Below are 12,695 nucleotides of genomic sequence, written 5' to 3'. Positions count from 1 at the left end.
AGCAACACATCACTATCAGAGACATATAATATTATATTATAGTATTTTTTTTATGCTCTTGGTAAGCTTTTCTCACACCTTGATAAATGTTCAATCTGGATTTTTCTTATATACTTAATGTCTTTTTTATTCCGTTTCAAGCATAATCTTTGGTTATTTTTCAAAGATTTCTCCCTACGATTCCTCGGACGTCACATTCAGGTGATAACTGTACATTTTTACGTCCTTCTTAGACACAATTAAGACAATTTAAGAGAAACTCAAGATAACGACCCAAACACCGTTATAATAACATGCATAAAGTACACAGTAAGCAGAAACACATGACACCAAAGAGCGCGTGTATATAATGAACTATGACTATGACATCACAATACGACCGTACACCGACTCTAACTGGCAGACGAGCGTTTCTACGTCATCACGATATTGACAATAACAGCAACATTGACAGTGACAGCGACCTTGACAGAGACAGTAACAGAGACAGCAAAAGTGACAGTGGCAGTAACGCTAACATTGACACACTGAGAGTAACGGTGACAGTGATAGTGGCAATGCCATGAGTAACAGCAACAGCAACAGAAACAGCAACAGTAACAGAAACAGCAACAGTAACAGAAACAGCAACAGTAACAGTAACGGAAACAGCAACAGTAACAGTAACAGCAACATTAACGGAAACAGCAACAGTAACAGTAACAGCAACAGTAACGGAAACAGCAACATTAACGGAAACAGTAACAGCAACATCAACAGCAAAAGTAATTGTAACAGAAACAGCAACAGTGACAATGCAGCTCCCCAACTCCCGCCTACAGAAGCACCGCCACACCACCAGCACAGCAGCCCAGTGCAGCCCAGTAAGTAAGATGTATCTATCCCTACAATATCTTACACATTTTCTACATAGAGAGAGGCAGGCAGGGGGTGCCACCAACAGAGAGCGACAGTCCAGGAATTCACAATACGACAAACAAACAATGAGTGGGTTACAGAACCCAAAAAAGGAAAATATCTCCAAAACATCGTCTCTTTAATAAGGGAATCGAACTCACGTCTTATGTGATAAAGGCAAAGGTGCCGCCATCACCCCTCTCCCAAAATAAACCCCAAAACCCAGTGACAGAAGTAGCAGTTTTCTCACAAGCTCTTATAAGGTATCTGAAAAGCTGGCTATCTCCAATATCTGTCTGTCTGTCTGTCTGTCTGTCTGTCTGTCTGTCTGTCTGTCTGTCTGTCTGTCTGTCTGTCTGTCAGGCCATTTTGGGGTTAACACAGACACAAAAAAAACACTCTAAAAACGCAAGTAGCAGAGAGTGAGAGACAACTATGTTAAAGCAAACCGCTACGTTATGGTGGAAAGAGCAAAACAGAGCACAAAAAAAACAACAGAAAACCAAACAAAAAACAACAAAAAATTAATAAAAAGGGGAAAAAAAAAAAAAAAAATGTCCAAAAATGTAGGAAACGAAATCAAACAGTGAAAGCTTGGCGTCAAACTAGAGTGCTGCGACCTTCACCTTCGTCCGCCGAGGGCTCAGGGAGAGCCAGATTGAGAGAGTCGAACATAGATTCCTGGTCTGAAAACGTAAGTCATGATAGCGTTAGTCCTCACACTCCGGGAATTCCCACACATACCACCGTGGATAGATAATACAATATAAAGGAGAGGGAATTTTATAAAAGGGGTTGTTGATAAACAGGATCGTGAAAAAAAACGAGCGTGGATACATAAAAGTAACACGAGCATAGAGGACCATGGATAATATGAAGAAACATGGGCATGAAAGACCATGGATATAAAGAACCATGGACATAATAAAGAAGTATAATATATTATTCTAAACAGTTGATAAATAGGACTGTGGATAGAAAGATATCGGGGTTTCGGTGTACATTCCATCAGACTGAAAGATACATTTACAGATTCATATTCCAAGCATATTATTTCAGTATTACCTAGAACTTCTTTTTCAAGCTTTTAAAATATGAAGTTAAAAGATACAATAATATGCGTACAGAATTCATTGCTATAGACTATAAATAGGTTTACATGTTTACGAAGCTTTTTTATGTTATCTGCACTTCAACTTTACCTTACAATATTATAAGCAAAAGGCGTTTCAATTCATATGAGTAAAATAATTTGTTTTAAAGTTTACTTTAAAACAAAAAAAAAGCTGTCCACTTTTCACAAACATTTAATGTTAGTAGCCTACCCTAGCATTACTCATACATTTTGTCTTTAAATGGAAAACAAAAAACTCGACACATTTTGAATATATTCAAAACAGAATGTCTCTGACTGGCATGACTTAAACAGTCTAGGCCTAAGGGAGAATAGATTGAACCAGTACTACTATGTGTTTGTTTGTTTCTTTTAGTAGAGGTTTTACGGCGCTCGCAACTGCATACGGTCATATGAGTGCCAGAGGATTAGAGGCGTTACAAGAGAGTAACAAACATAAAAAAGAAGAAGGGGGAGATAAGGACGATAGATGTTTGACAGGAAAGAAGAAGCAAACCACATCAGAGCACCCACCAACCACCTGCTAGTACTATGTGTGAAGAGATTAGACGCAAGAGGAATGTAAGGTAGAAGAACATCAGAAAGAGTTGCCAACAAAAACTTGAGGGTGTTACGAAAATGGAGGTTTCATTTATAGAATGAAAACAAACAAACAACAACAAACAAACAAACAAACATAGAATAACAACAACACCGAGAACTCCGGCAGATCTATCACTTTCATATTGTTATAAACTTCTTTTCTGCAAAAATTACGAAACGTGAGGTAGCATTTTTTTAACGAAAACACAAAAAACAACACTACGGTACTCCAGAACTCTTACAGGTCTATCATTTTTATATAGTTTTCTTTTTTCAATGAAATTTTAACAAGACATAGCCTCTTTTGTAAATTTTGTGTTGTTTAATCGAGTGTATAATATTTTATCTTTTACAGCACTATCAAAACAATTTACACATGTATAAGAGCCGACTTTGTGTCTAATTATCTCAAAATCAGGAAAGACAATCACACAGAAATGCATTATGTTTGGGAATCATGATTGCCCTTGTATCAACAACAAAAAAACAAGAGAGAATCATTAAAAGCAGCGATGGCGAGAAAATCAAATGTAGTATTAGAATACATGAATAATAATTAGGTCACCTGATAAGTTGATAGAAATGGTTAACCGTTATCCTCGACAGTTGGACAAGCACACACTGCATGTCATTGAGGGTATGATGAGAGAGAGAGAGAGAGACAGAGAGACAGAGAGAGAGAGAGAGAGAGAGAGAGAGAGTGAGAGTGAGAGAGAGAGGGAGAGAGAAATAAGGAGGGAGAGGGAGAGAGAAGCGGAGAAATAAAAGGAGGGGAGAGAGGGATGAAGGAGGCGGGAGACATAAGGAGAGACAGAGAGAGAGAGAAAGAGAGACAGAGAGAGAGACAGAGACAGAGAGAGATAAAGAGAGAAAATCATGCAGAGAAATTTGGTATTTTACGGTGGCTTTCATAAAAGCATGGGCAGACAAGCGTCATGCAGAAAATGTGACCAACAGACAACAAAACGTACGGTAATTTCATCTAATATACTGGGATAAATCTTTATAAAATCTTTCTACCGAGTCAAGCAAAAGGGATTAGAGGAGTACTGAACAGCTGAGTGGTGATTTCCTGTCAGTCAACAAGACAGTAGCCATTTTTCAGCAACAACAGATTATTGCAAAAAATGACATAGAGGAGGAGTAGAAGGAGCAGGCCACATGAAAGATCCAGCTGACTTTGACGTCAGGATTTATTTTATGATATGTTAAAGGCAATCAAGACAATGACGTCAGAGTTTACCACCAAGGCGATGACATCACAGCATACCAAGGCGATGACATCACAGCATACCAAGGCAATGACATCACAGCATACCAAGGCGATGACATCACAGCCTACTACCAAGGCAATGACATCACAGCATACCAAGGCGATGACATCCCAGCATACCAAGGCGATGACATCACAGCATACCAAGGCGATGACATCACAGCCTACTACCAAGGCAATGACATCACAGCATACCAAGGCGATGACATCACAGCCTACTACCAAGGCAATGACATCACAGCATACCAAGGCAATGACATCACAGTCATCACAGCATACCAAGGCAATGACATCACAGCATACCAAGGCGATGACATCACAGCATACCAAGGCAATGACATCACAGCATACCAAGGCGATGACATCACAGCATACCAAGGCGATGACATCCCAGCCTACCACCAAGGCAATGACATCACAGCCTACCAAGGCAATGACATCACAGCCTACCATCACAGTAATGACTTCAGAGTTTACCATCAAAGCAATGATGTCAGAGTTTATGTTAAAGACGATAATGTCACAGTCATTCTTCAAGAAAATGATGTCATGGCTGCCTCTTCTCTCCCTGTCAAGATAATCAACACATTACAGACATAGACATGATAGCTTTAATGTGTAAAAGATATCAAAACTACACCCCTACCAAGACACAGCTTTTGTGAGCAATGTTTTCCACAGTTATCGACACACTTCGGACGCAGCCACAGATTTCCCTGCGCAAGCGCGTGCGTGCGAGTGTTGACCCACCTGAGTAGTACTGTATCTTCTGCTGCCACAGCCGCATGGTGTCGGGCGATGGGAACTCCAGCAGGTACTCAGCACCGTCGTGCAGTCGCAGCCTCAGCACGTGCTGCTTCTTGGTGTAGTCCGCAGCCACTTCGCTCTGGGAGCGGTGAATGTTGAGGGGAGGGGCCGCTGCCTGGCTCTCCACAAATCCTGGGACATACACAAATGACATACACATGACACACACGTTACATTATATGGTTTTTTTGTTTTTTTTTGTAAAGTGTTTTACGGCGCTCGCAACTGCATAAGGCCATATGAGCGCGTGGGACACACCTAATATTTTCAGTTGGTGGGAAATTTTGAATATTGCCCGGGTGGCGGCCGAAGCCTACTCTTATCAATTTTAGACCACCAAGGGATCTTTAACATGCACAACTTGCACACGGGCCTTCCGAGATTTTTCGCCCTTGTCCGAGAAGGCTAGGTGTAGATCTTTTCTACCAGAAGATCAGGGGTGTGGCTGAAAGACAGCAGTAAGAAGAAGTGAAGGAGTAGCAGTAGAAAGGCTGCAGAAAGAGTCAGGAGCCCAGAGGAGGAGGCAAAGGAGGTGAGGGGGTGGGGGCAAAAAGAGGAGATGAAAGCAGACGACAGAACATTGCTAGAGAGCAGGAAATGAGGTGAAAGGAGACAAATATAGAAAAGAAAATTTTTCGGTCGCTACCCGGATTCGAAACCAGGACCTTCGAATGAGAGGCCAACACCTTAACTTCTAGGCCATGAGAGCCCCCGACATAATATGTGACACATCATGAGACACCTTGGCATACAAAATACACACTTGACTCAGACATGACACATCATGACATACAAAATACGCACATGACATTTTCAACACACACACATACACACACAAACACACACACATACACACACGACATATAAAACACACGCAGGACACATAAATGACATACGTGAAACACACACAACAGCCATGACACAGACATGACACAGACATGACACATGTGACCCAGACACTAAAAAAAGAGCAACAACAAACAAACAAACAAACAAACAAACAGATGAAAATGTCCTACACCTTCCTTTTATTAAAGAAGTAAAGCCCACCATACCACCCCTCAACCACCTACACTCAAAATCAGCAACAAATCATAGAATCCCCTCCCCACCCCATCCCCCCCTCCAAAACCTTAAAAAAAACCACCCCAAAAAACCCAAACCAAAACAAAAGAAAAGTGGGGGAAAAAAATAAATTACAAAAAAGCCCACATCCCAGTTTCCACCGCTTTAACACTTTGCCATCATATTTGGGGGAAAATCCAAAGAAACTGGGTGGTAAACATCACCAATCGGCGAGATGAGGCGGCAAAGTGTTAAAGCATCTGCCAAAACCCACCAGCCACCCAGCAACCACCCACCTTCCTTGTCCTTGAAGAAGCAGATGAGCTGGCCAAAGAGCACGGTGTAGTAGTTCTTCCATGACCTGATGGTAGCCTTCTTCCCACCGGCCTGCAGCTCCTGCTTGCGGTCCACCAGACCCTCCAGCTCAGCCGGGGGCAGGTTCTCGGGGAGCTTGTATTTGTCCTTGAAGCTGCGCGTCCGGCGTCGGATGTTGAAGCTTGGGGTTCGCTTTGTCTTCTTGCTCTCTTCTTTCACCTGGCGATTGAGGAGAAGGTGAGAGATTTTTAACTCTTTAAACTCCATCGGACGCAGGGAGCGTCCGATACTAGTGAAAACCTTTTTGTTTTATTTCGAGCTAGTTTTTGCTTGGTTTTTGGAACTATTCCCAAACCAAGTCTTTTAGTAATGACTAAACTTTGGTTTCCACCATTTAGAAGTTGGAGGCAAGCTTTTGGGGTTATAATGAGACATAGTGCACCAGGTTTAGGTGGCTGTAGAAAAAACTCTGGGAAACGGTGGAAAAAACTCAAGGATTTAAAGAGTTGACCCTTCCAGCCCTGAGCGCGTAAATTTTCAGCAGCGCTTGTACCTCCCACCGTCCCAAGAGCATATATTTTCAGTTTCGGGGGTTCAGAATTTGGGTGTTTTTCCAAATAAGCGAACCTAATTAAACTTTGATTTTCATAATATTTGTTCATTTACCTTTAAACATTGTAATATGTTATTATCTAAACCTCATTACAAGGATACTACATCACTTTTCAGAATGCATGCCTCAATTTCTGAAATACTTCTGTATTGGCTGGGACTGGGGTTAGGGAGTGCACAAAAATGGCAGGGGCTGGAAGGGTTAATGTTTTACAGTACACTGTTCCCTTCTCTCAAATATCACTGGGTGGTTATGGACCGCTGATTGAGGCAACGTTGAGAGCCTTTTAATGTTTTACAGTATGGTATTCCCTTGAAAGTGACTGGGTTACAGCCTGGTGATTGAGGCAAAGGTGAAATTGCTGTGTTACAGTATTTCTTGAAATATCACTGGGGTTAAATTCCTGGATCTCATGCACAAACAAACAAAAAAAATTTTGCGTAGCTTTTACCCCTTTATATACCCTCTCATAAATCTCTTCCTCCCTCTTAAAATACTTTCTACACTTGGAGTATGAAAGACCAATCAATGGTATTTTGGGGGGATATATCTTGATACATCTGCTAGTGGCCAGATTTACCATCATGGGGCGGAAAAAGTTACCAATTCATATCATCATCATCAAGTGCCAGATCTGCGACAGACATCGGCGGTCATGGTTTTCCATTCATTCCTTTGCTCGGATGCTTTCAAAAAAGCTACGTTTCCCTGATCTTTCCCTGTTACCCATTTGTTTAGGTTCCCTAAGTATGTTGTTCTGGGCCTACCCCTGCCTCGCTTGCCCTCAATTTTGCCAGTGAGAGCTAGATGTTCAAGACCCTTATGTCTATTCAGGTGTCCCAAAAACTGCATTTGTCGTTTCCAGATTGTTTTTAACATTGAGCGTTCCACGTGGGCTTCACCAAGCACTACCTCATTTGATTTCTTTTCCTTCCACGATACTCTTAGCAGTCTCCTAAGGAACCACATTTCTGTTGCTTCTATTTTATTTTCACTGTCTTTAGTGATTCAATTTATATAAAATCCTCAAAAAATTCACCCTATCCGTATGTCGTGTTTTACTATAGTATCCATACGACGTGGGGAACTCTGTGCCACCACTTTCCAAAGAGGAAATTTACTCATTAATCTGATTCGTACGCTTTGCATAGCAGTCTGTCAAAGTGATTTTTCGAGAAATACTGAAAGTTTCAAAGAGATCTTCGTACCGTACTAGAAGTATTCTAAAATGTAAAGAAGACAACCTCGGAGGGTACAAAATAACCTCAGGGCGTACGGATAGGGTTAAATGTAATTTGCTAGGAGTCTAAAGGATCTCCACTCACCAAATCCACTCGTTTATCTAGGAGTCTAAAAGGGTTCTCCACTCACCAAATCCACTCGTTTATTCATCATGCCAGTGGGGCTGAGGGGAGGGGAGAGGCCACCACGCTTGGAGTAGGACGGTGACGTAGCTCTTCCATCCTCCGGGCTAGACGCTCGCTGCTGTTTGGGTGGGGAGGACATCGGGGGCGGGGCATGGGGCAGGGCGGGGGCGGGGCTGTCGTCTTCCTCGGCCAGTGATGATGTATCGGCGGCAGGGGAGGAGGGTAGCGTTGTTTCCGCGGTTTCTTCCACGGGAGGAGGGGAGCGGGAAGGTGGGGAGCGGCCTCTCTCTGAGGTGGGGGAATATTGGTCGTCCACACTCGCCTGTGGGGAGCAAAAGTACCGGACCTAAACATAGATAACTGGTGGCTCTAGAAACTATAAACACATTACTTATGGTAATTGTTTGTTTTAGTAGACATTTTACGGCGCTTGCAACTGCATTAGGTCATATGAGCGCCAGAAGATTAGAGGTGTTACAAGAGAGTAACAAACATAAAAAAGGAGGGGAGATAAGGACGATAGGTGTTTGATAGGAAAGAAGAAGCAGCAAACCACACCAGAGCACCCGCCAACCACCCACACTTATGGTAGAGGAACAAAACCACAGGACCTAAACATAGATAATTGGTGGCTCTAGAAACTATAAACACATTACTTATGGTAAAGGAACAAAAACATTCAACTTAGAAATACTGAAACAAGAAACTTTAGGCAAATATTGTAAAGTATGCATTATGAAAATTGGGTGCCAATAAATTTTAAATTCTATTTTGCCAAGTGTCTACAGGTAAATGTTGAACGTTTAAGAAATTCATATCAAAATTATACATTTAACAACTGCTAAATAAAACCCCAAAAACTTAAAGGCCCCATTCCTAGAATCTACATAAAAATTCTGTACACTTTATCAATCATACATTCAGTAAACTGGAGTGTATTATTTTCAGTCTCAATGACCAACTGCTGTACACTTAAAATGAAAATAATTATACATTTTTTAAAAAAGGTAAATGATACAATTTCTAAAAAAATGTACACCCCAGTCCCTATAGCCAACTATTGTCCATTCAGGTACCAGCTGCGGTACTGAACTTCTGTATTTTTAGCCAACAAGGACAAAAGCTGGGCAGTGAGCTACTACTCCATGAACAACCACACAACTAAACTCTCAGTCTCTGCGGTCAATATCAGACACTTTGAAGTAAATCGACAGCCTAGAGTCCCCCCCCCCCCCCCCAAAAAAAAAAACCGACCCACACTCAAGACCATCCCATCGGGGATTCGAGTCAAAGCCATCCACAACACCATTACGGCCCAGTATTATACCAACTGAACCAGTGGTTGGAACCACTACAGCTCTCCTATTGCTAGGAAAAAAAAGTTAACAAAGACGTAGAGCCACAAGTACAGCTCTCCTTTAGCTGAGAAAAAAAAGTTAAGAAAGACAGAGCCACAACTGCTCTCCTGTCTTTAAGACAAAAAGTTAAGAAACACAGAGCCACAACCGCTCTCCTATTGCTGAGAAAAAAAAAGTAAAGAAAGACACAACCGCTCTCCTGTCTTCAAGACAAAAAAAAGTGCCAGAAATGTTCTCTCACGGACCTGTCTGAAGTTAGCTGCCTTCTGTAGGGAGACTGTCGGGGAGGTGGGCTGATCACTGCGGGCCCGGAAGCTGACCGCTCGCTGGATATCTGACTTTGACCCATCGGGCCGGACCGTCATTTTGATGCTCTGAGATCGTCCGATGAGATTCTTGACCGTGGAGCGGTCCAGTCTGTCTTCATTCCTGGGAGAGTGAAAGATACAATCAACGATAAAATAACATACTGATAAATAAATCCCTTCACTTCTACATCTGGTCCTCAGTGACTTTCTAGACACTTGTTCAATGCAAGTCTGTGAAGCTTTAAATGTCTCACATTAATACAAAAGGACTGACTTCACATTTTAATTGAAAATCCTCAGCTTTGTTCGAAGTGAGATATCTCTGGTCTTCCAAATCCTATCCAAAGAAATATGAAAGCAGCGTGTGCTTTTCCAATGCCGGGCTTTATTTCAGCACCTGTTCCTCCCTCTCTGTCAATTACACTCCCAAGATAGCAGAAGGATTCAACGTCTTCTAAGATGTTCTGTGACAAAGCCTAATTCTACCACTATGTCGTCTTCTAGTTCACCTCCTGTCATCCTCTCCATTCTCTTCCTTCTGTCTTCTCAGTAACACCTCCTTAGCCTTCCTCTGCTCTTCCTCTTTTCTCCTCTCCTGTAAAGAAAAAAAAAACATATATCAAAACGAGGACATTTTATAATAACTTTATTTCGAACAATATATAGAGAAATCATAACTTGAATCAATGAATGAAAACAGAACACACTAAGGCCTACTTCTCTTCATAAGAAATATTTAACAGTCTTACTTATTTGACAAGACATCAGAAAAAAAATATATGGCAATACAAGAAATTTGTTGCCCCTTAAATTTGGACAAAATTGTTATAAAGGATGATATATATTGGAAGATTATGCAGCAAACAACAACAAATCTAGACACTTGGTAAACTCTTTTCGTACAGCGCCGCGATCTTTCAGGACTTATCCAACACTGTCCAACAAGGGCCACCCTAAAGCTTGAGCCAGGAATGCAGAAAATTAATCAAATAGCAACTCATGAATATCTTGAGTAGTTTTAAAGATATTCCACATTTTGTAACATAGGGTGTAAAAACAAAGATGGGAGAAATGGCTTTAACCTTAGTATATTGACCCAATTTCTAGAACATTTTTAACCTCTGGTGAAGCACAACATGTTGCCAAAATAAATAATAACAAATATTTAGACTTAAAACATCATAAAATCCTTTCAATATTATTTAGAGATGGATAAACGTATTTTCTGATGGGACCAAATTTTTGACCAGGCACAACTTTCTTGGCCTTTTCACTCCATTGCTCAAAAATAGCTTTGCCGACAACTGAGATCTTTCTCTTGACGCACATTTGCTCCATACTCATTCAATGATGTTTTCCTCAGTTTTATTACTTCAGTTATGTAAAATACATTTCGCACATGTAGTATACACGTTATGTGTATCTAAAGCTTGCCACAAACTCCACCACTCCAAAAGGCTCCCAGCTTACAGAAATATACAAAGTCAAAACCAAACAAAACAAAAGCTTTGATGGAAAAGAAATAAACATCTGGTAGAAAAAACAACAACAAATAAGTAGCCAAGGGGAAGCTGGAACCAACAGAGGTTCATCATGACCAAGCACAACCAAAAGATAGTGGCAACAGAACAGACTTTGAGCTTGAGTTTGAGTAAAGAGAAGCACATCGACACAAGAACCGTCATATATTGCATGGGAAATGTAAAGTGAAGAGACAGACAGAAACCAGACTCAATAAAGAGGGAAAGTAAAGAAGTAGGTCCTGCCATTGGCACCCTCCGACCACCCACAGACAGAATAGATGAGAGATGAACTAGATGTTTGAGTGAAATCAACATAGGTTATAGTGGGCTGTATGCGCGGATGCTCTGGTGTGGTTTGCTTGTTCTTTGCTATGAAACATCTATCGTCCTTATCTCCCCTTTTTCTTTTTTATGTTTGTTACTTTCTTATAACACCTCTAATCTTCTGGTGCTCTATCATACCTTATGCAGTTGCGAACACCCGTAAAACTTCGACTAAAACTAAACTAAAAGGTTATAGTGTTCTGGGAAAAGCATAATAATTATTACTATTGGGCGGCGGCTGGAAAATGGGGTGTGGCCGTTTACAGCATGGCTGGCAGACTCTGGTGGCCATTTTTGGCCTGAACAACAAGCTTAGTTTTGTAGCATCCAATAAATGACATTATGATTATCGGTTGAGATTCCCCCCACCAGGGCAGTGCTATACTGACTGAAGTTGTCTTTAGGCCATTCCCAAATAGGTGATATTAACATGTTCTTTTGCACAGTAGAATTGTAAATGGGCTGATTATCAATGTCATGCTCATACTGTGCCGGAACAACATAGGAGGGGAACTGCTGCTTTTTCTTTCCTCATCCTTACTATCGTCATTTTATCCTCTACTTCTTTTGTATGCTTGTCACTCTCTTGTGAACTGCTATTTCCAGGGTGCCTTGATAGCAAGTGTCTGTGTGTGTATGTGAGTGTGTATATGTGTACGTGTGTGAGTGTATTTGTGTGTGTGTATGTGTGCGTGTGTGTGTGTTGTCGTGCATCCAAGAGAGTATGCAGGGGCATACAAGCATCTACGTCAAGAAAAAAGTAATAATCGAAAGTGCATAATACAAAACAAATTTTCAAGAGCAAATAACAAAAAAACATTTTTAAATTTAGAAATAATTTCAGAAATAAAACCCTTTTCTAGACAGATAAAAAAAGGACATAACTTCTTTTCTTCTGATCAAAGTTTAAAGTTACTTATAATTAGACCAAAACAAAGACGAAACATGCGTCTAGGCATGGCAAGAACAGTATAACCTAAAAACAACGACATAAAACAACCAAAGCTTTTGTGCTGCCTACAAGACAGAGTGTTGGGACAGGTACACCCTGAAACCAAAATACACTTTGAAAATAGATATATGCGAGCAAAACACACACACACACACACACACACATATATATATATA

The 12,695-nt window shown here is 41.0% G+C and overlaps 1 protein-coding gene across 1 annotated transcript in view; it reads right to left on the bottom strand.

The window, feature by feature from the left end:
* Positions 1-12,695, bottom strand: part of LOC101851601 (spectrin beta chain, non-erythrocytic 2) — a gene marked incomplete at its 5' end in the record, with an annotated part of 86,152 nt that overhangs the window by 12,193 nt on the left and 61,264 nt on the right. Inside the window, 6 exon segments of the mRNA XM_013087018.2 lie at positions 1,524-1,583; positions 4,638-4,826; positions 6,056-6,293; positions 8,059-8,376; positions 9,658-9,841; positions 10,230-10,315. Of these exon segments, the coding sequence (XP_012942472.1) occupies positions 1,524-1,583; positions 4,638-4,826; positions 6,056-6,293; positions 8,059-8,376; positions 9,658-9,841; positions 10,230-10,315 (1,075 nt within the window).

This window comes from Aplysia californica, unplaced genomic scaffold, assembly GCF_000002075.1.
Source record: "Aplysia californica isolate F4 #8 unplaced genomic scaffold, AplCal3.0 scaffold00534, whole genome shotgun sequence".
In the NCBI taxonomy this organism is placed as follows: Eukaryota; Metazoa; Mollusca; class Gastropoda; order Aplysiida; family Aplysiidae; genus Aplysia; species Aplysia californica.
Note: the sequence above shows the minus strand (reverse complement) of the source record. Positions and strands in the feature narration are given on the sequence as shown.